General features: G+C 41.7%; 1 protein-coding gene across 1 annotated transcript in view; it reads right to left on the reverse strand.

Annotated features, from left to right (window-relative positions):
* The window catches only part of GAN (gigaxonin), a 42,363-nt gene extending 23,283 nt beyond the window's left edge, over positions 1 to 19,080 (reverse strand). Inside the window, exons 1-7 of the mRNA XM_054840298.1 lie at positions 18,836 to 19,080; positions 4,883 to 4,997; positions 3,666 to 4,016; positions 2,949 to 3,166; positions 1,894 to 2,015; positions 1,288 to 1,400; positions 82 to 231 (exon numbers count right to left, since the gene is read on the reverse strand). Coding sequence (XP_054696273.1) covers positions 82 to 231; positions 1,288 to 1,400; positions 1,894 to 2,015; positions 2,949 to 3,166; positions 3,666 to 4,016; positions 4,883 to 4,997; positions 18,836 to 19,002 — 1,236 coding nt within the window. The 5' untranslated portion in view covers positions 19,003 to 19,080. The remainder of the gene's footprint in view (positions 1 to 81; positions 232 to 1,287; positions 1,401 to 1,893; positions 2,016 to 2,948; positions 3,167 to 3,665; positions 4,017 to 4,882; positions 4,998 to 18,835) is intronic.
* Positions 19,081 to 20,748: the final 1,668 nt, after the last annotated feature.

Below are 20,748 nucleotides of genomic sequence, written 5' to 3' on the forward strand. Positions count from 1 at the left end.
AAGGTTGAAACATATATAACTTTATGTTGGTATTAACTATTTAACAGTAAGCAATGTGATAACGTACGATGTATTTCTTACCTTTCTAACCATGGTCAAGTCTGGCTGCTTAGTCCAGGTCCGGCTATAAATATCATAGCTCTCCATAGAGATTAGCTCCCTTTCACCATCCTCACCTCCCAGAATATACAGAATTCCATCAATCTCTACCACACCAAAATTATGTCGTGCCTAAGGAATACCAGTAAAGTCAACATTGTAAATCATAACTGCCATTGTGAATAAATCAAGACAATCTTTTTTTCAGCATATCTGTCTGCAAAGCGATATTGGTATTATGCCTGGGATTAGTTTTAGTTTTTAAATGGTGAAATCCTAAACTCCAGAATAAGCTTATTCATTTATTCAACTAAACAAAACAAAGGGTATTCAAAAAAGACAGAGCAACAAAAGCCAAAGAGACCGCACAGCAATCTAAGAAGAGAGCTTGGCCATATTTCAGTTTGCATAGTAGTGGTCTCTACAATAAAGCTGTTGCTTTCGGGTCTCTACAGGAGCAAAACTTGGACTCTTTATCTCTGAAAGGGCAGTTCTTCTATTTTGTACGTAGGAGCACAGCTACCCTCAGTCTTACTCACAGTAAGCAGGAAAGTTAATGCATCGTAACTACAAATGTGGCCAAAACTACAGGCCTTTGCCAACTGTGGCAAACAACAATTTCTTAAAAAACACCCTATGCTGATATAAGATGACAAAAACACAGGTGTATTAAGGATGTGTGTTTACAAATAATAAACTGTTACTTTTTCATGGAATGCAAATATGAAGAAGGAAACATTAACTCAAACCAAACAAATATAAATATGTCTCTGCAAGCCACACTCTGTATGTTGGCCAGTCCTCTGTCCATCTTCTCTGCACAGCCCAACCCCGCTGTCCATATAAGTTTCCTTGCATACAACACAAAGGAAACGTATGCATATTTTTATAAGACCAGCATATGGAGAATACTAATTATATTACATGACTGATTCCATATGGAACTGCTGAAATTTTGTAGTTCAGCTTTACAGCTAGCTCTTCACTAACAGTTTTGTTTTTCCAGATTCGGAAGCCATTACCAGACCACAAGGATAACAGGAGGAGTTAAAAAGAAGACAGTCGGTAGCACGATTTTGAATGTGTGAGATGCAGGTGACTGGAGATTCAGAATAAAATTTTCCAGAATAAAAGGAACATTTTGCCAAAGTAGAAAATCAAATCCCAGCAGTTAGAAGGTGATCTTGCCTCATTCATTGGTGGTAAGGAACTCCAAGAATTGGTATCTGGATCATATTTCTCTCCAGAACTTAGTGTTCCCTTGTTTTCGTCCTGACCACCGAGCACAAATAAAAATCCTTCTGTAAAACAAAATGTAACATGATTTTAAAAACAGGACTCACACCTGTACCCTAAGAAAGACAACGTGACTGGCGAGCTGTATCCTGGAATTTGCTAAGAGATTCAGACCAGTCACAGGTCACACTCTGGACTGGAGAAGGTAAAGCACATACTTATATCTGGACTCAAGTCTACCCCTGCAGATACTCTTCAACATATTCAGTGATGCAGCAGCTAGGAATTTACTTAAAACATGAAATACTCCTGGAGAGACAGATGCAGCAGATTCCCACAAAATGTTGCAGGAATAGTGATTTTAAGACACTCAGATGACAGGGATTTTCACAGAATAAAGTAATGTTTTGGGCAGACAAAGGGGAAGCATGAAATAACCCCAGTGCAGTCAATCTTTAAGGAAAAAAAATAATACATTATTATAAACCGTATCTCAGATTTTGAGGCACTGGTAAGTTTTCATAATATTAACTTTACAAATACAAAGCTCCCCTTTACCTGCTGACAATACTCCATGATTGATCCTTGGAATACTCATAGGAGCAAGTTCAATCCAGAGCTGTCTATTGGGATCATAAAGAGGACACATACACCGCATCACTGAGGTTGGTTTCCGTGATCTGAACACAGGGTGGGGAGGGAACAAACAAAAACAGAAAGACAAGACAGAGTTTTACGAGTTCACTGTTAACGACTTGTGTCCAAAGCTTGCTTGTTCGTGACTTAATGTATATTCATAAAGCGTGGCATTTCCCTGGTGAGGAGAAGACCCCCAAATCAAATACGCGTAAATTTATTTTTGTACAGACTGGAGACATGAAAAGCAGACACACTCCATTCATACTGTATCTGCCTGGAACATTTGTCATGAAGGAACTTTGAACAAACTAAAAAGAACTGATAGAGAGTATTAGTAATGTCTGAGTAAAGCAATCTAAGCACTGACGTGCAAAATGTTATTTGAGTATTTTATTACACTTCTATAGAGAGCAAACATCTAAGTGCTAAACTTATTTAAACAGGACAAACCTCTCCCCTCTACTGCAAGGGGTACTCAAGAAAAGAAAGGCATTATTGTGTGGAACAGGAATTTTCACCTGGCATCTCAGATACACCAATGATGACTTGGTTTTGGAACCACGGCTATTGTCAACAAAACAGTGAAAGCACACGTTCGTTATTTTTAAGATTTATTGTAAACACTTTTCAGATTATTAGAAAAGTATTTCTCCAACATTCTGTGCTTATTTTGAGTAAAGTCTATTCAGTTTAAAGAAAAAACAAACAGCCAACACTTACTGAACAAGCAACACGTCCTACGTATCTACTATGTGTTGAATGTCAGAAAATTATCACAAAATAACTATTTATTGCTGAATCATTCACAAAGGTACTTTAGGTGCGTCTGAACAACTTAAAAACAACTCAAATGATACAGGAGAAGCACACTAGGTGCACATATTCTCTCCACACTGTGTTTTCAGACATGCCGCGAATGCTAGGCGCTTGCATTTTACTAACTGTGACGACCTGCAATGCCACTTCATACTTACACTCGCTCTTCTCCACCAACAGTCACTATACACTCCGAGTAACCCCGGGGCTTGAAGGAGGCCAGCATCGCCTCTCCCTGCTGGGGTGGCGTGAGGGGAATATTGTTGCATTCTTTGACAATCTCCCGTACCAGTGGTTCGCTCATCATCTGCTCACGTAAATACGCAGCATCTAAGCCTGAAACCCACACTGCTGACATGACATCCTTCATGTGAACCTACAGAAAGAGATAAATGCCAGAAAATCCCCCAAACTTTACAGAACAGTGCTAAGGCACTCATACATACAGATGCTTCTATATTTATCAAAAATGTAAAAGAGTATTTTTGATATTTGGAAGTAATAACAAAACCAGATGGAAGTAAAAACAAAAACAATGTTATTAAGAAAATGCATCAAGTCTTCAAAGTTTCATTAAAAATGTGCTACATGCTTTCCCTCTACAAAAACACGATTATATCATCAAATGCCAAAAAGGCACTTTTTTTTCTTCAATGCTTATCAAATAATAAAGACAGCAGATGATATACCATCAACACAGCTTTCAGCCTTTTACTGCAATCCCACTGTCTGCATTTTAGGCAAAATTCTACTAATTCCGTAAGTGCAAGCTTAGCCCTGAAAGGAATCTATATATCTATTTTAAGTTCCCACCAATTAGAACACACACACCAATTTGGGTCCCACTCAAAATATAAACATTTGGATGGCCTGACCTTTCTCGATTCTGAATCATGAGAAATCCACCTAATCACCGCTTCAAAGACGTATCTTTCATTTCCAACATTGAGCTTTTCCATGGACAGCACTTCTTTCAGTTTTTGAGGAGTCAGTTCCAAGAATTCCTCTGTGCTGCTGACATCTCGAAAGTGAGTTTCCAGATACTCTGAGGCAAGGTAGTGAACATGATGCAAACAATAGTGCAGTGCAAAGTCCCGAATACCGATACAGTTCTCAGCAGCTATGCAACCTTCTAAAAACTCACAGCAGAGAGTTTTTAAGTCTGTAAGCAGCAGGAGATCAGCTGCCTGTACCACATCTTGGATAGTTTCTTCATTTAGCCTGATCTGCAAGAATTAATTTAGAAGTTATAGCTACTATCACTCATTTGTTTCATGACATGTCCGCACTCATTACACTCATTCTCAGTGGCTGAAAAATGGGGTATTAATGCCAGTGTAAAAACAATGAAAAATTGATGTGACTACTACCCATTTATAAATTAACCCAGGGATGGAAAAGCATTTGCTTGACAGAAGGTGTCAAGCAGAATTTTGCACCTGAAGTAACCGTGAAATTGCTCATCTAATCCGAGAACCTAAAATTAATTTCGCTGCCATTAATAAATATTTTTTTAAAATACATGTCCAGAAGAGAATTTCAAGCCACATCTGCCTTTTCTTTTTCTGCTGAAAGTTAAAAGTCGTTCAGCAAACTCCAACTGGTTCTAAATAAACTGGACACACCAACTTTAATTCCTGCTAAGGCCACCAGCACAAAGATCTGAAGGGGTGTGCTGTCAGCATCCAGGGGCCGGAGAGGTGGGCGTGAGGTTGAGGAAGAGAGGATGCCTGACACACTGTTATGTTCAGCGATGGAGCCTCAATCTCTATTGCTCTCAATTCAGTTCCCTTTTACAGCTGTAAAGGACTGCGTGTTTAAAGCAGGTTACCGAAGGTAGCCAGGAATTTTAATGCAAGCATTTGATATGACTCTTTTAGAGTCCTCCCCCATGGCATGAGAAGAGCTGCGACAACTTCTGCAGAGCCTATTGCCTCTACTTCAAGTGCACAGCCCCAGCGTGGTACACCCGCTCGTGGAAGTTTTAACGTAAAGCTTGGGAAGTTTATCTTCCAGGATAGCACTGTTAAAACCCAGGTTCCTTTGCCAAATAATTCCATTTCCGTTCAGTTTTTATTTTTTAATACCATACCTGCCCACTGAAGATGTAATCTAGTATCTCTTTCATAATATCAACAGATATCCCTTCAAGTTCAATCTTGTACGTTGAGCCATCATCCTTTGGAGGATTATAATTCAATTTTGTCCTAAGAGAGGAGAAAAGAGGAAAAAAAAGCTCACAACCTGGGCATTGCTTGGTCTCAGTTTTCTGAAGAAATAAATGCTAGCTATGGATCACTTCAGCTCTAACAGAGATGTTAAACTCTTACAATATGATTTGAAAATTGTGTCACTTGAATTAGCATGAAAAGGATGCATGTATGGTCTCTGATACCGCTCATCACATTTCCAAACTGAACAAATACGTTAGCCTGCAAACTACCCATGGCATCAAAGAGCCAGAGTATTTTTTTCCCAGCTCATTCATCACAAGCATTCAAAAACTTCACTCACAACTTCAAACAGAACAGCAGCTCTGCTTGACATATGAAACACAAGAACTTGCTTTGATAAAGGTGAAAAAAAAAGAAAAACAAAACAAAAAACACTTTACCAAGAAAAAAATGATTACAGTGAGCAGATGTGATCAGAATATACACTGGCAGCACAAATATTTGGACTGCATTACCATTTTGTGTAGTTGATGTTATCAGCCTAATGCTATGCCTGGCTGTAACCAAACTGTGTGCTCAGTTATAGGAAACAGCCCATGTGCCGCTCAGCCGAGCTTTAAATATTCATCTACATCAGTGGACGCTTCGCTTATGAGCAATTTCTTTTAAAATACCAGGAACAGTCTGATGTGCCTTTGAATAGAATGGAGGGGAACTGGGGGAAAAGATGAGGTATATTTTTTTTTATATATATATATATATTATAGATATAATAATAATACAGCAGACAGCTTTGTTTTCCATCATCTGTTAGTGCAAACACTTTTTCCAGGAAAGACAACTTTAAGCGTTCAGAAGGGAGCAGTGTACACCAGTCTAGTGAAAACAGCCACGAGAGCTAACCAAAAAAAAAAAAAAAAAAAAAAAAAAAAAAAAAAATCATTCTCAACATCTTTTTTCCATGCTTTAGCCAACAACAGAATACATTATATAAAGACCAGAAAACTTGTTTCACTACCTCTGTGTATAGATAGATATCTACATCCGTACCAAAGCAGGTTAAAATAAAAGCCTTAAAAACATTTTTATATTCATTTGAATATATTCTTAGATAGAATTAGTTTCTTAATGCGAAAAGCTGTGGCTTTGCTAAGCTGAAAGGATCGAGTTTGTCCCAGTCTTCCACTAGCCACGCTCATACTTAGTAAACACATAAATAGGACTTAGCTAAGGGCAGATTCTGCTTCACTTACTCATACCAGAATGAATTTGTTTCTCACAAAATAAGATCTCTCTCATCAAATAAAATCCCAGTCTATAAGGAGCTATTTTTAAGTGTGAATAAGGATGGTATTTTTATCTGTGAAGTCAATCATATTTGTGGTCTTCTTGTCACATCGCTTTTCTATAGTGCAAGAGACCCATTGCCAGCGAGCAGAACACCCGGGGAGACAACGTTACTCTGATGGATATGTACGGCTGTATGAAGCTAAGCTGCTTCACTCTGTGTTTGTACAGCACCTAGCACAAGTTACAATACAAATAACAACAACAATATAATGCAGATTAGGAAATTGTCTATTTCCTAACACTTGGAAGGACATTAGAAAAATTAAACCTGTTCTCTACAGTCTACATGACTGCCAATAAAGCGCACGCTGCAACAGCAGACATCGATTTGCAACCTGTCAGCTGACAACTTCTAAACCGAATATATAGCTCGAGCAATTCCATACAAATATCTCAACTCACGCCATCCTTGCCCATGTGGAATGTGCATTTTTCACGCCTACAAGCTCCAAATGAATGACAAAGCATACACACACAGAGCGACACACATTTTCAACTCTAACACAGTGCCACGGCTTCTTTACACACATTTTCAAATCTATCCAAACTATCTCAATTTTAATTATGCCAACTACGCTTGAGCTTTGGGTTTCTCGGTTTGTAACAAAAGCTGCATCTTGTTTCCTGTGATGAAACCGTGTTTTCTTTTCATTTAACATAAAACGTATCAAGGCTTGCAGGTCTGGCTTCCTTCACCAGAAAAGACAGACAGTCAGATGGTATCTGGACCTCAGACGTGTGAAGTATCTGTGAGTAGCTGGTATGGTCAAATACACAGCGGTATCTACTCAGAACCTGCACAGTCCAACACGCTGTGGGGCTTAAGAGAGATGCAAGGCACACAATAAACATGTTGCATGCCAGCACTAATGGGGAGATTAGGGAAAGGACTAGTGCTATTTATCACTAACTTTCATCTTGGCATCACCTGTACACACCCAAGCTAAATCACCACATTGCATGGACTTTACACCGACGCCTCCTGGTAACAAGAAACTGTTGTTCAGAGGTTTTAGGTCTTATCAGGCTAGATGTTCTAATTACTGTGTACCTTTGCAGGCATCAAAAGTTATTAACCTGAAAAGAAACAAACCAATCACTGATGCAAGCCCAAAACATAAACTCAAAGCAGAAAAATAACCTCGAGAACAAATTGATTTCAAAGTTATAGCTACTCGTAGGCAGGCAAACATTCACCTTATGCAAATGCATCCCAGTTCAGACTAAGCTTTGTTCCTATCATCTGTCCTGAGAAGCAGTAGTTCTCCATCTGTCACACAACTTTGATTTGTTAGTTAATAAAACACTAGGTTAAGTTATTTTGGTACAGATTTCTGAGCTATGACACAAGAACCATTCCCAAACGGCAGCTGTCGGTACTCATCGCTCACATCAGGTACTGTAGGATGGCTACTGGCTGTTGGGAAGACGGGAGGAAAAAATATGATGCAAGGATGGATTATAACCAGGTTTGGGGCTAGAAAAGTTTAAGACAGAAAATTGTGAGTCTAATGTGGAAAGAACGAACCTGAAGGAGAAGAAAAAAGTAGGAAGTATATAAGCAGAAGAGGGCATGGAGCCATGCCTCCTCTTGCATCACTCAGCATCAGCTGTTACCTGCACCCACACCTCGCCAGCAAACCGAGGTTTGGGCATCCTTGTTGTAACACACGCAACAGACAGAACGGGAAAGTTTCAAAACACGTTTGTTCCCAGTTCAGAAAGACAGAGCGGACAATACGTTGTGAAAGACTTAACCCTGGTCCTCTATCAAATTCCACTTTAGAAAAACAGTTTCTAGCTGTGCTTAAGCAGAGGGTTTCCAATCTGTCAGTGTCCCGGGAAGGAGATGTTTCCTTTCCACCACACTGATTTGTTCAGCCTATGATTTGTGCGGCAGAAAGCTGGAAGTGGCAATCGGCAATCCAAGGTGCAGAGATGTGCCTGGCTGCTTCTTACAAGTGCAGGCGGGAGCTTCCTTCTCCGGACAACATTTCTAATTACTTTAAAAGCACTCTAAGCTGCCAAACCACAGCAGAAAAGGCTGCCTCAGTCTTCCTTAATTCACATCAAAGACCAGAACATCAAGATTTAGAAGGAAATAAAACCCTCACAGCCAACCAGAAGACCCATTAGCTGGGAGCAGAGGGCAGCGGAGACATACAGAGCTGGGGGAAACAAAACAAGGCAACTTCTTTGTCCTGTTTTCTTAAGTAATTTAATTTTGAGCAGCTTGACTCCATACATGCTTTAAAACAGTTATTTCCATTTTTTTGAATTAAGATCACCACTGTAAGTTGAAATTGCTTCCGGTAACATGAATAAAATGTTCCATAAATGCACAACATCCATCCCAACCTCTTGTACCTGGTCAGGAAAAACTGCTTGGCCCATACTACACCTCAAGCAAGTGGAATAAGAACAAGTGGGTTTATGTTGTGTTTTGATGTTGTGTGTCTGTGTGACAAATTTAGAATCTGCTCTTCCACATCACTTAAGGAATACAATCCTAATGAGTTATCTCAAATGACACTACATAAGGCAGAATGAGGAAAAAAATCCAATACCTCTTCTGTATATGTAAGCAACAATATAAGCAAGGTGAATCGTTAAAATGGAAACAAGGGCTTAGGAACAAATGCTGATATTGCTGGGAGTCACAATTCACATCTAATGGCATAAAACAGATTCAAGTAACTAAAAAAAACCCAACAGATAAATTTAAGACTGTCCACAGTTCTTATTAAAATTAAGATGGCTCTTCCAACTTATCTCTCACTTTAAAAGAGGAAAACAAAGAAAAATACAGAGTCATGCTTCCAACCCTACAGCCCAGTCCCTGTGAGAGCTGCTGTGGGACAGCTGAGGTGCATGAGAAGCACATTGAGAAAGGGTCCATGTGTCTGAAAACTTGTTTTTCCTACGTTTTACAGTTGACAGTTTACAGAAGAGGGAATAATAATGTAAAAAAACCCAACCAAGCAAAACAACAAAGTGAAAACCAAAACAAGTAATTCAGCCTCCACCAATAAAGCTTGAGTCAGACATAAATAAGTGGGAATATTTATCTTTAAAACCTCTGCCTATTTTGTGAACTGTGATGAAAAGATAACCCATGTATTTCTACAACAATGATATAAGTTATAAAGAGAACAACAGGCTAACTCTTGGAATGCTTTAATCCTTGGAGTGCTGGGATACTGGTACCTAAACAGGTGATGAAAACGTCTGCCTGCAAAGATTGCGCCTTTGTAAATGAGAATGCTCTAGACCACATTCACCTCAAGCAGGTTTATGATATTTACAGTGAACAATCAGAAAATCTGGGAAACAAAAGACAGACGCTTTGTTTGTGACGCTTTGCAACACAAAACTTTTACCTGCTCTCACGTCATCGTTGACCTACTTACACAGCTGTAGCAGGGTGTCGGGAACAAATCTGCAGGAGACAGGAGGGAAACACTTGTCTTTTTGAAAGGAGCTGTCTTTCCAAATTAATGATTTTGCTCCAGATTAACCATAAGGGCTAGTCTACACAAGTTTTGCCAATATTGCCACACTAGCAAACCTTAGTATTAGAGTAGCGAAGCCATCCTTCCAAATCAAAGAGTAATAAAATTGGGGTCGGATGATATAACCTTTACCTGCAACAGCGTTTTGGCCCTCTCCAGAGAGCATTAGCATTTTAAAATGAAGTTATACCTCCAACAAATATTTCCAGCAAAGACATGCACCAAACCTAACACATGCTCACAAGGATGACTCAGTCCCAAATGACAAACGAGTACTTTGAGATTTTGCATCAGTAAGGAGAAAACTTTAAAAATCTACTTTTGATGCAAACGTAAGGTCAATTTAGGCTCCTCCTGATCTGGGCATCCTTATGTAGGTTTGAGTCTTTCAAGTACAAGCTTTCCATGTTCAATCTAATTAAGTCCTACTGAGGATTGACCATTTTAACGACAAAGTTTTTTCATTTGTCTGCCTTTATCCCTGCAACATTTTCTCCCATGAAGGCTGGTCTTTTCTGTGTGCAAAAAGACTTTAATAATCACATTATTAAACAGGTCAGACACAAAAACATGATGCAGCAGTTCACTCCACCCACTGCCATCCTCCAAAACGATATTTTACAACCAAATCAGAAGGTTTTCTTTGAGGTTGCACCCTGGCCTTTAGCAGCACACATAAAAGACAGTCTTCACCACACCCTGCGAAGGGTGCCAGCTCTCAGAGGATTTTGGCTATGCTTCTCGTACATCTCTCAAGATTATCTGTAACTGCAACTTCAGGTCTAAAGGCAAAGCAGTCCACCTAACAGCTCAGCACAAAAACCTGCAGAAATTGCTTTGCTTGGTTTAAGAGAAATAACAACTAGGAATAAGTTAGTTTTTTCACCTGTTGCAAAGTTTAAGTCAGGTAAAATGTAGGGCTTCCCCCCCACCATAAGAAAGAGAACAAAGCAATTCCTTAGCAGCAGCGCAGGGTATATGTTCATGGGCTTTGCTCAATGAAGAGCTTGTTTACCCTGAAAATCTGAAGTTACTCTGACTACACTGAGCTCATCCAGAGCTAGACTGCAATCTAAGTTGGAAATCTACCCTGAACCAGCACGCCTTGCCTAAACATGCGAGTTAGCCCTAAGTAGACAGAACACACACTTGACGAACGCAGTCCCTAAGAATGGACTCTTGAAGCTTCTCAGCAGCAGTAAGTACCTGCATTTCATTTTACTTTGGGTTTATTTTAGCCAACTTGGAAAACAACTAACCGACTGTACCAGCTGAGCTTACAAACAAGTCAAACACAAGCAATGCAGATGAGCCGGCTGCTGGGCACTGATGGTTTGTGCCACGCACCTTGCACGCAGCACCAACCGCAGCTAGAAATGTAGCCAAGTAGACCGGTTCAGCAGTCGGCTATTCAGCTCTTCTCACCTGAAGCACAGATCTATTAGGTACCTTCCTGTCTCAGAAATACCTGCCGTTGGCTTTAGAAAGGTGGGTTTGGGGTTTTTTTTCTTTGTTTTTAAAAGGTGGGGAAAAAAATGTCTAATCCCTGTTCATCAATTGGTAGCAGGTTAGCTCGCATGGAAAGCTCATCAAAGCATCTCCGTAAGTAACTAAATCTGTATCACATTTATGCCACTTTTGTGCTATACATGACACTCAAGTTCACTCACTAAATAGACAATTCACGAGATTTCCAGTCCACATCAGTTGAAAGTTTAGCTTTCTACTAAACAGCAGTGTTACACTGATTAAATAGCAAGTTGGGACTAGGACTTCTTCGGAAAAGCAAAGGAAGAACCAAGAAATGAACTGTATGTTACTTGAAAATATATCTTCTTTCAAATTAGCTCTTTTAGATTTGTTTAAAATACTTTTTTTAGCAGGAACAAGTATAGTACCACACTCATGCTGTTAAACTTAACATTAAATATATTTAAGAAATGCAATGCTGTGTAGTGTATCTCTAATAATCCAAACATTCCTGTGACTCACTAAAATCATGTTTCGAAAACACCAATGAACCTGCTGAGAAACCTTGGTTTAATCGGGTTTTTATACCTCACTTATCCTTATAGCACATGGGAGAAATAAGGATCAGAGTCCAAGATTTTCAGAATCACTGGTAAGTATGAAGTCGAATGGATAAAATTACAAGTGCGTGAGCAGTATCGTCAGACAGCTGGAAGATGTGACAAGCACTATGTTTCTTTGGGGATCCAAGTGAGTAGAACTCCAGGCACACTGGGAACTGGAAAAGGGAGGTCTGCAAGGCTATCACAGAAAGTGATGACGCGGCCAAGAGGAAGAAGGAAGCAGGAGCGTGGATTTCGCCAGCGCAAGAAGGAAGAGCCAAGAGCCTGCAATTCAGAGTACTAACCATGTCCATAGACAACAACAAGAGCTGTACTAGGCAGCTTAAAGTCGTTCAGGAGATGTAAACCAACGTGCCTGAGGACACAAACCAGCCACTAACTACATGGTATTAAGGACATATTTCCTTGACAGGCAACAAGCAATTTTGGCGCTATCCATAACAGTGATTTTTGTTGTTGTTGTTGTTTTCTTGGAAATATTAAGCAGTGGCATTGTGAGAGACAAATAGCAGACTGGAGAGTCCCCTACGTATAGGTAACACTACACTGGTACTCAGTACCAGGACAGAGAGAAAGCTTTGTACAATGTGTGAAATAAAAGGTCTGAACACAGAGTGAAGAAACAAATTTTTAAAACCATTAGTTACTTTTCATATTTGTCAGTGTATATAAGGAGGAAGTTTCTTTTGTAACTGTACCTGGGAACAATACAAATAAAACAGGTTCAAAGAAAAAGAGAATACAAAAACCAAACCACGAATCAAGAAGTCCAGATTCATCAACTCCAGATCTTTCTCCAGCCACCTGAGCTCCTTCAGAACAGCCCTGCTCCAGCTGCAAAATACATTTTAAAATGTGCAAGAAAAATTATTGATAAAAGAGGTTCTTTTAATAATAAATGTTTTGCCAAACAAGGCAATTAATGCAGGTGTAAAGACAACCTACAGAATATAGATTACCCAGACATCCCAAGCAGCTCCATCCTGCCACACCTCCTTCCACCCCAACTCGCCTCTTACATCAGGCACACAGGTGAACTGCGTGTCTTCAGAAACAAAGAAAGGCCAAGAAATTTCATCTCAAGTTCTGCGTAAACAAGATGCTCTGATTTCCAGTTCTCCCTTTGCGTGACGTGTAGGAGCAGCCCGACTGTATTTTCTTACTATTTTGAGCTGGGTAAGAGCCTTATTGCTTCCTCCCTTCAGGCCATCTTTAGGGGCTTGTTGGAGCAGGAATATAATTAACAACTCCCCATTCAAGCCTGGTATAGTGATTTTTAAATCCCTTTTTAAACCATAAGCTTTTAGCATGCCTTTATCACTGTTGCCCCTCAACCACTTCTCCAAACCTAAAACACACATCTAGGCACTTCTCACAAGTTACGCCAGGTAGAGAGTTTCTGGACAAGGCAACTATTTTGATTTATTGCTTCTCAAAGTTACACAGACTTTACAACTCACTTATCACTATAACATCACAGGTAACATCTTAATTTCATTTAAAAAAACAAAACCAAAACGAAACCAAAAGTATGTCTAATTTTAAAAAACAGCTTTAAAAGTCTGGAAGCAAATTCTGGCCTGATTTGCTCCTGACTTCCTACTGCCAAGGCAGCCCATAAAGTTCCAAAGTTCCCAGGAAACTGCCAGAAACAAACTTCTCATGAGAAACCTTGAAAATGACGTGGCTTTAGATCCCTCCTTGACAGAGCTGTTACCACAACGCTGCCCTGCATGCCCAGCGAAGAGGGAACAAGACCTGGCAGGAGCACAGCGCGATTCAGCTAAACCATAACTAGAGAGCACAGGGTCTTGACAAGCAAATACCTCCCAGCTTCAGCAGCAGTTTGTATTCCTGACGTCAGTACTCGTCCCAAACAGAAAAAGTTTTAGAACACTATAAAAGCTCTCTATAAACGTCAATAAAAACCAAACAGGTATCAGGAAATAAGCAGCAGAAGCTACTGGCACGTGTTGGCTTCTACCTCACCTTGCTCTACAATATTTATTATCTAACAAGTTTAACAAAAACCACCAAGTTGCACCTTTTCCGCGCACTGCAGAACGGACGTCCCGTCCCACTTTTCACACCAGCACCTAGGGATGCTCACAGCCACGCTCACACGAGGACGCTGTCTCTCTCAGCAGACTGAATTCTCACAGTTTCATGATAACTCAGAACGCTCCAAGAGCCAGCGTGCGGAGGGAAAGACAGAAGTTCAGCAGCAGGGGACATGTCCCACCACATCTCCACGGAAGTCTACTTCGGCCCCAGCACAGCGGTTACAGTTTTGTGGCCGTGTAAGGGCCCTACAAGGTCTGCAACGGTTTAGGGATGTCCAAAGCTTGAGCAGCACAAGTGAGAAGATGCAAAGATTGTCAGGTTATTTCTGACCAAAACCAATTTACAAGAAGCATAGCTATTTACAAGTAAACAGAAAATAATGTGAACTTAATTTTACATTTTTATTTTTGTTTAGCTATATTATAGTCATCTGGAAAAAGAGGAAAATATGGTTACTGGTCCATTACTAAGTTAGACAAGCCTTGGGGAACAGTATAGAATACATACAGCCATCTGTAATCTGTTCACACAGATGCTTGAAAACCAAGGACAAAACTTGCTGAGGTAACAAAAATGTCTTAATTTAATTTCTAATGCAGCAGCACAATCCCTGCGTAACAACATTCAGTTCATCTAAGAATCTGAGCTTAAATATCCTCTTTGTTGCCCTGCGATACAGGCAAGCAGACGGCAAGCTAGCAAAATATTAAGAGTTGCAAGTTTCAGCTGGCCAGGAACAACTCATGCCAGACAGTGACAGATCTGTTCGGATGAGAACATCTGCTGCTACTGCTGGGGATACCAGGAATACTTGGACCAAATCTATCCTATAAAAGGTTTGCGGATATATGCTACAACTTACGCCAAATTCACTAGTGCAAGCATGGTTTATTCTGATAAAAGCACTCTTATGCCACCATAATTTACACTAGGCTCACAAACTAAATAAATAGGGCAATAGAATTGTATCTACATTAGGGCAATTGCCAGGATAAAAAGTACCAAAATAGCGCAGGCTTCTGGCTGACTTGTTACAGAAGAGAAAATCAAGAGCTAACCTGGCTTGAATTTAACTTCTCTGGGGTGCACAGCAACATCACTTTGAGCCAAACCACGCTTTGTCCTATGGCAGTCTCTTCCTGAGGAATCCTCCTTTTCTCAGGCTCAGGAACATACCACAAGATGTTAGAGATATGCAGGAACACTTCTGTGTTTTGTAAATGACAGGATTTGCTCCAGGGGCACACAGAGGGATTAGATAAACCTGCACATATAAGGCAATTCTGTAGGAATTCACACAACCACCCCAGACCTCACTGCCCTCAGAGCCTTACAAAGCAACTTGGCATTAAGCAGCTGAGGCCAGACCTCAAGAAACAAACTACCACAAAAATTAAAAGTCTTACTGGTCCCACAGGCTGAAAATTTATTCATGAAACAGGCTTTTTTTTTTTTTTCTGTACTTGCAGAAGCTAGCCTATGGACAAGAAAGGCAGATGGGACCTGCAACACCAGTAACATTTCCACGTTTCTGTGTCCCCACCATGTCTTTTGTCCTCTCCCCGCTGAAGCTGCCATTTTTGAGCTGTGTGGATAATCCAGTTGCCAAATAACTAGAGGGAAGCAACATCACTATAATTTACAAGTGTCCTACTCAGAACCAGCCAGCCAAACAGCTTCCATGCAAAACTAAAAAACAGGTAACGCTCCTCTCTCTGTGGCTGCACAAATCCTTCAGCACACACAGACTCTGCTCACACCCAACCACCCCCTCAGAAAGTCCGTGCCTACTTATTTTCCTACTCACACCCTAAACTAAGCATTCATGTAAACCCTACACAGCTTCTGAACTCGCCCACCGACTTGCCCACAGCCACAATACATAATGACACAGCCAGATACAGAAAACACCACACCAACTCATACTTCCACTGCTTCACTGCTAAGTATGTTTCACATATCCACTCATTTTTCTTCCAAGTTTTACTTCTGAAATTAGTTAATGGGTTTTTCTGACCTTTATATTGGAATTTTTCAAGTGAAAGCAACCCAAATCAATTGGCATTTGGAGACTGTAACAGCCTCTGGTAGCAAAGAACACTTTGGAATCATCTACCCTTAAAATACAAGGACATGAAATCCTTGAGTCTCCTGCAATAACTCTTCATATAGAAACCTAAACCAATAATTTTATTTGAAAAGCCAACACTCAAAATAAACAGTACTTCCATAGACTAGGTACAGGCTGGAGATTAATTTTATCTCCAAAAAGAACCACTAAAACATTACTTTTGGCTGGAAACATAACGTTCCAACATTGGCAACCTACCTGACCAATTCTACCCAATGTGAAGACCAGCTGGACTAAGAGAGAGATCCTGGAGCGATAAAAAGAAGAGAGACAGGCAGCAGGTAAAAATTGGGGTCTGCAAAGGTAGGCAATACAAATGTGTTTCTTAATGTGCCACACAAGGACTAGGTGCATGTGTTTTTTGTTCTTTACATCTTGCAAGCCTGAGGAGAAAACATAAGTAAGCTTAAAAATAAAAAATTAAAAATAAAAACAAAAAAACCCACTCAAAAAAACCCTTAATCATATTTATATATGAATGCATGTAACCTACTTTCACACATAGTTAATGAGTTCCTTCATGGGATTTGAACCTGAACAATTCTGAGTTTAAAAAAACCACAACTCTAATGACTACAAGTTTTGTTGCTAATGTAGTTATGTCTGGTGCTCTTACTCCTCACACACGCTTAACTCATGTTTCCCCAGTACTTTTTCGGGGATGAGCAAAATGCAATAAAGATGAAATTCTGTGAAAAGGTACTTCTCCATAAAATAATTTACAGTATCTTTTAACTAAGCAGTCTTTTTCACAGTAAAAATTTGCACAGTTCCTGTAAGCTCATCTTGCTGTTACAGTAGAACAGCAGTTTTTCCAAGAATATCACCTCTTTCCACCTTGAGCAACCCTTCTGCACCTTGACTTCAGATATGTCATATGGTCATCTGAAACATGATGACCAACAATGTAAAAAGTGTTCAGGCATTTTGAAGACTATTGAATCAATGGCTCATTTCAATTTCACATCTTTGATTCGCCTTTCACCACAGTCTTCCAAAACTGCTTCAAGACAAGCAGTGAAAAAAATTATTAGTAGTACATAGGCTCCGTGGTGTCTTTTTTGACAATTCTTGCCACTATTCCTTCTCTGTGAATTTTATCTCATTTTATATCTCAGCTCTGTTAGCTAAACCCACACAGAGAACTGTTACTTTAAGCCTGTGCACAATCAACACGCATTTAAAAGTTAATCATCAACTTTATATTCTATTTATTTTTAGCTTATTTTTGTACTTGAGAATGTCCCAGTTGTACTACAATGGTCACCCAAAATACCATATTGCCTAAAAGCAGATGATAATACGACACTGAAGCAGGTTGCATTTTTTTGGACAGTAGCATACAGACTCCCCATCCCCACCTAGCACACATTTTATGACAACTTCGCAGGAAACTACAACTGGAAGGAATGCCCAACCATTACAAAAAGTCTGTTACAGACTTATAATAATCCTGCATTTAAGTGATACTGAAAGGTCTGCTCCTACTTTACAGAGTAAGACAAAATTAATGTCTTTATTACCTGCAAATGATAGGACTTACAAATAAAAACCCTTCGGAATTAACCGCTTGTATGTTCACCCTCTCTGATATGCAGATATGTACCATATAAATCTTCTCATGGTGGGTATACTCTTTTTACTTGATGTCATCGGACTCATCACCACAGAGTGCAATGGAGAAGTCCAAACTGCTGTCAATGGCAGCAGCAGGACCTTTTGTGAAATGGGTTTCACTGAAAGCATAGTCCAGGACAAAGCGTTTGCCAGGCCACCTCAGAAACCGTGACTGTGCTAATACAGCTTGTCCTCCCCAACGCTCGCTGTCAAACTGCAGTTCCGACTGCACATGGTGCTGAAACCCTCTGCCCACAGCAGCCAGCTCTCCTGGCATGGCCAGGCTTTGGTACCTCTGGCAATTTCCGAGTTATCCTCTTGGATGCTGTACGGACACAAGGGAACAGGAGATGGGGAGACAAACCTTTTTCAAACCTTTTTTTTTTTAAATTTAAAAGCTGACATATTTCAGAATCCATAACCACCACCTGGAGCCCTGTCTTGCTAAAAGACATTAAGAAAAGAAAAAAAAAATCCTGAAGTGCTGACTCGGTGCAGCGACGGTCGCAAGCCCCAGCATCTCCCAGGCCAGGAGCAGGAACACTGCACCAGGGCACTGCCGCTGCCTGCGGGACGCTGCCCCTCGGCGAACACCTCCCCCTGCAAGCGTTAAAAGTTATTTTTTTCTGGGTCGCTTGTTTGCGCCAGGCACTTGGCAGCACTCGAGTTGTTCGGGGCATTTATTTCTTTTCCCCCGTGGATTAATCAGCCTTTTCAAACCCGGAAGAAAGCAGCAGTTTAATGCGGAGAACACGACCGCCCCTCCGGAGGGGCTCGGGTCCGCGGGGGGGAGCGCACGGCGGCACCGGCCAGGGGAGGGAGGGAGGGCGCCGGCCGAGCCGCTGCCTTCACGCCGGGCACCCCGGGGAGGGCAAAGCAGGGCAGGGCAGGCCCGGCCCGCTCCGTCCCGTCCCGGTGCCGCCGCCGGCCTCCCCGACTCTTTCGTCCTTAAAAGAAGCCAAGCCCGCTCCTTACGTAACCGTAACGGCCACCCCCGGCGAGCGCGGCCTCCCGCCGAGTCGCGGCCCGGAGTGCTGCGGACCCGGTCTCGGCCCTGGCGGCCTCCCCGGCAGGCTGCGGGCCGCGCCACCTCCCCGGCCGTACCTGATGTAGGGGCTGGCGGCCGCCAGGATGTTCTTCTGCACCGGGATCTCCTCCCCCTCCAGCACCAGGTGCGCGTCGCAGAAGCGGCTCTCCTCACGGAACGAGCTGAGGGCCCGCAGCAGCCGCGCCGGGTGCTGGGGGTCCGACACGGCGCTCGGCCCCGACATGCTGCCGGGCCCCGCCGAGCCGAGCCGGGCCGGCCGCCTCAATCACTGCTCTCACACCATGGCTGTCAGCCCGCCGCTGACATCATCTCCCTGCGCCGCCCCTGCGGGGCGGGAACGGGGGCGGCTCCGGCACGGGTACCCCCGGGCAGCCTGACCCACCGGCCCTTCTCCCGGGCAGGAGCGGGCGGCAGGGCACGGCGGTTGGAGGCCCCAACCTCAGCATCGCCTGCGAAATTATCGGGGTTTGTTTTTTTTTCCCCTCTTGGATTTAAATGTGACTAAACCCAGTCTTTTATTTCTTTTTTTCCCCGTACATGAGCTGCAGGTGAAAATTAGCAGGCATTAGCACGAGATAAAGAGAATGAGAATTAAATACGGTGAGACTCGTTTTGATAGTGCCACTTTCCATAACTGCCAGCTGGAAATATGCCTTTTTCAGGCAAAAAAGATTTTCTTCAGGACTGTTCACAAGATTTTAGGCCATATATTTAACGTGCTTAATTGTGCATTAGGAGATTACTTGATTCCCTCTGCTGCTGCTTTTTTTAACAGCATCCAGTATTTAAGTCGTGAAACGTGATTTGCACCAAGAAAGTGTTTCAAAAACTGTGATCTGCTTTACCACAGTTCAGTCGATGCTGCCAGGAAGGGGCAAACACAGCAGCTCACCACAGCCCCTGCTCTGACAGCCAGAGGTAGACTTGGATTTCTGAGGCTGTGAAACACCCAAGAGGCGATCACGCTGTTTCTCCATTGGGAGAATAACATTTTCTGAGGGCCTGAGCTAGTAAAGCTGTGGGGGGTCACAAGCTTTTATTAGTTGCATTTCTTTAAATCAGTGAATCAATACTTACTTTTGAAATGGGCACGGTTTAACATTTTATTTTATAATTCATCCTAATCCAGTTTGATGGTGTCTCCAAATCATTTTACCACTAGGAAAAAGGACAAAGGTATCTGGAAATGTCCCCATAGGAAAGAGAAATGAATGACTTTACAAAGGCAACATTGTCCCTTCCGAGCCAGACACAATGCTGTTCTGTTCTGCAGATGGAGACATCCGCACATGCGGCCCGGGTACTCAGAGTACCGCACCAAGCGCCTGCTTGTGAAGAGCCTGAATAGCTCATTTGAGCCAGTGTTTACAGTTCAGCCCTTGCTTAAGTGCTCTCTGACTGGAGAGGGGTCACAGAGAGGTTTGTTGTGCAGCTCTGAACCAGTTTTAGAAGAAGCAGAGGATATGTTTCACATCCTGGTATGATGGAAGGCCTAAAAACATACAAATCTGCGTGAAACACCAGCAACTTTGCCTAACTTATTGTTATAACATTCCCATTTAAAAATATTAGAAGGCCACTTCTGGCTTGGGTATAATTATCTGGGATGTCAAGTGTAGAATGAGGAAGAGCACAGTGGATCCAGGGGACACATCCCCAGCTCTCTTTGAGCGTAATGAAAGCAGAGAGCACTCTGCATCTTGCACTGCTGATGAAACATGTATGTTGCTTGTTATTAATACTTTGGTAATTGCACACCCAAGGGAACAGTGGTTTAAATGATTGTGAAAGCTGTCATCGAGTGGCCTGGTTATTTAAAAAGAAAAACACTGGTTTGCTTCTGTGCCTCCTGCATAGATTGTTATGTAGGAAAACATAGTTGTATTTCTGGTTTTTAACTTGTCCTAGTAAACAGTGGTTTTGTTTCCTCCTGCCGCATATGTGGGGCAATGGGGCAAGGTGTAACAGA

The sequence above is a fragment of the Grus americana genome, chromosome 13 (genome assembly GCF_028858705.1).
Source record: "Grus americana isolate bGruAme1 chromosome 13, bGruAme1.mat, whole genome shotgun sequence".
Lineage (NCBI taxonomy): Eukaryota > Metazoa > Chordata > Aves > Gruiformes > Gruidae > Grus > Grus americana.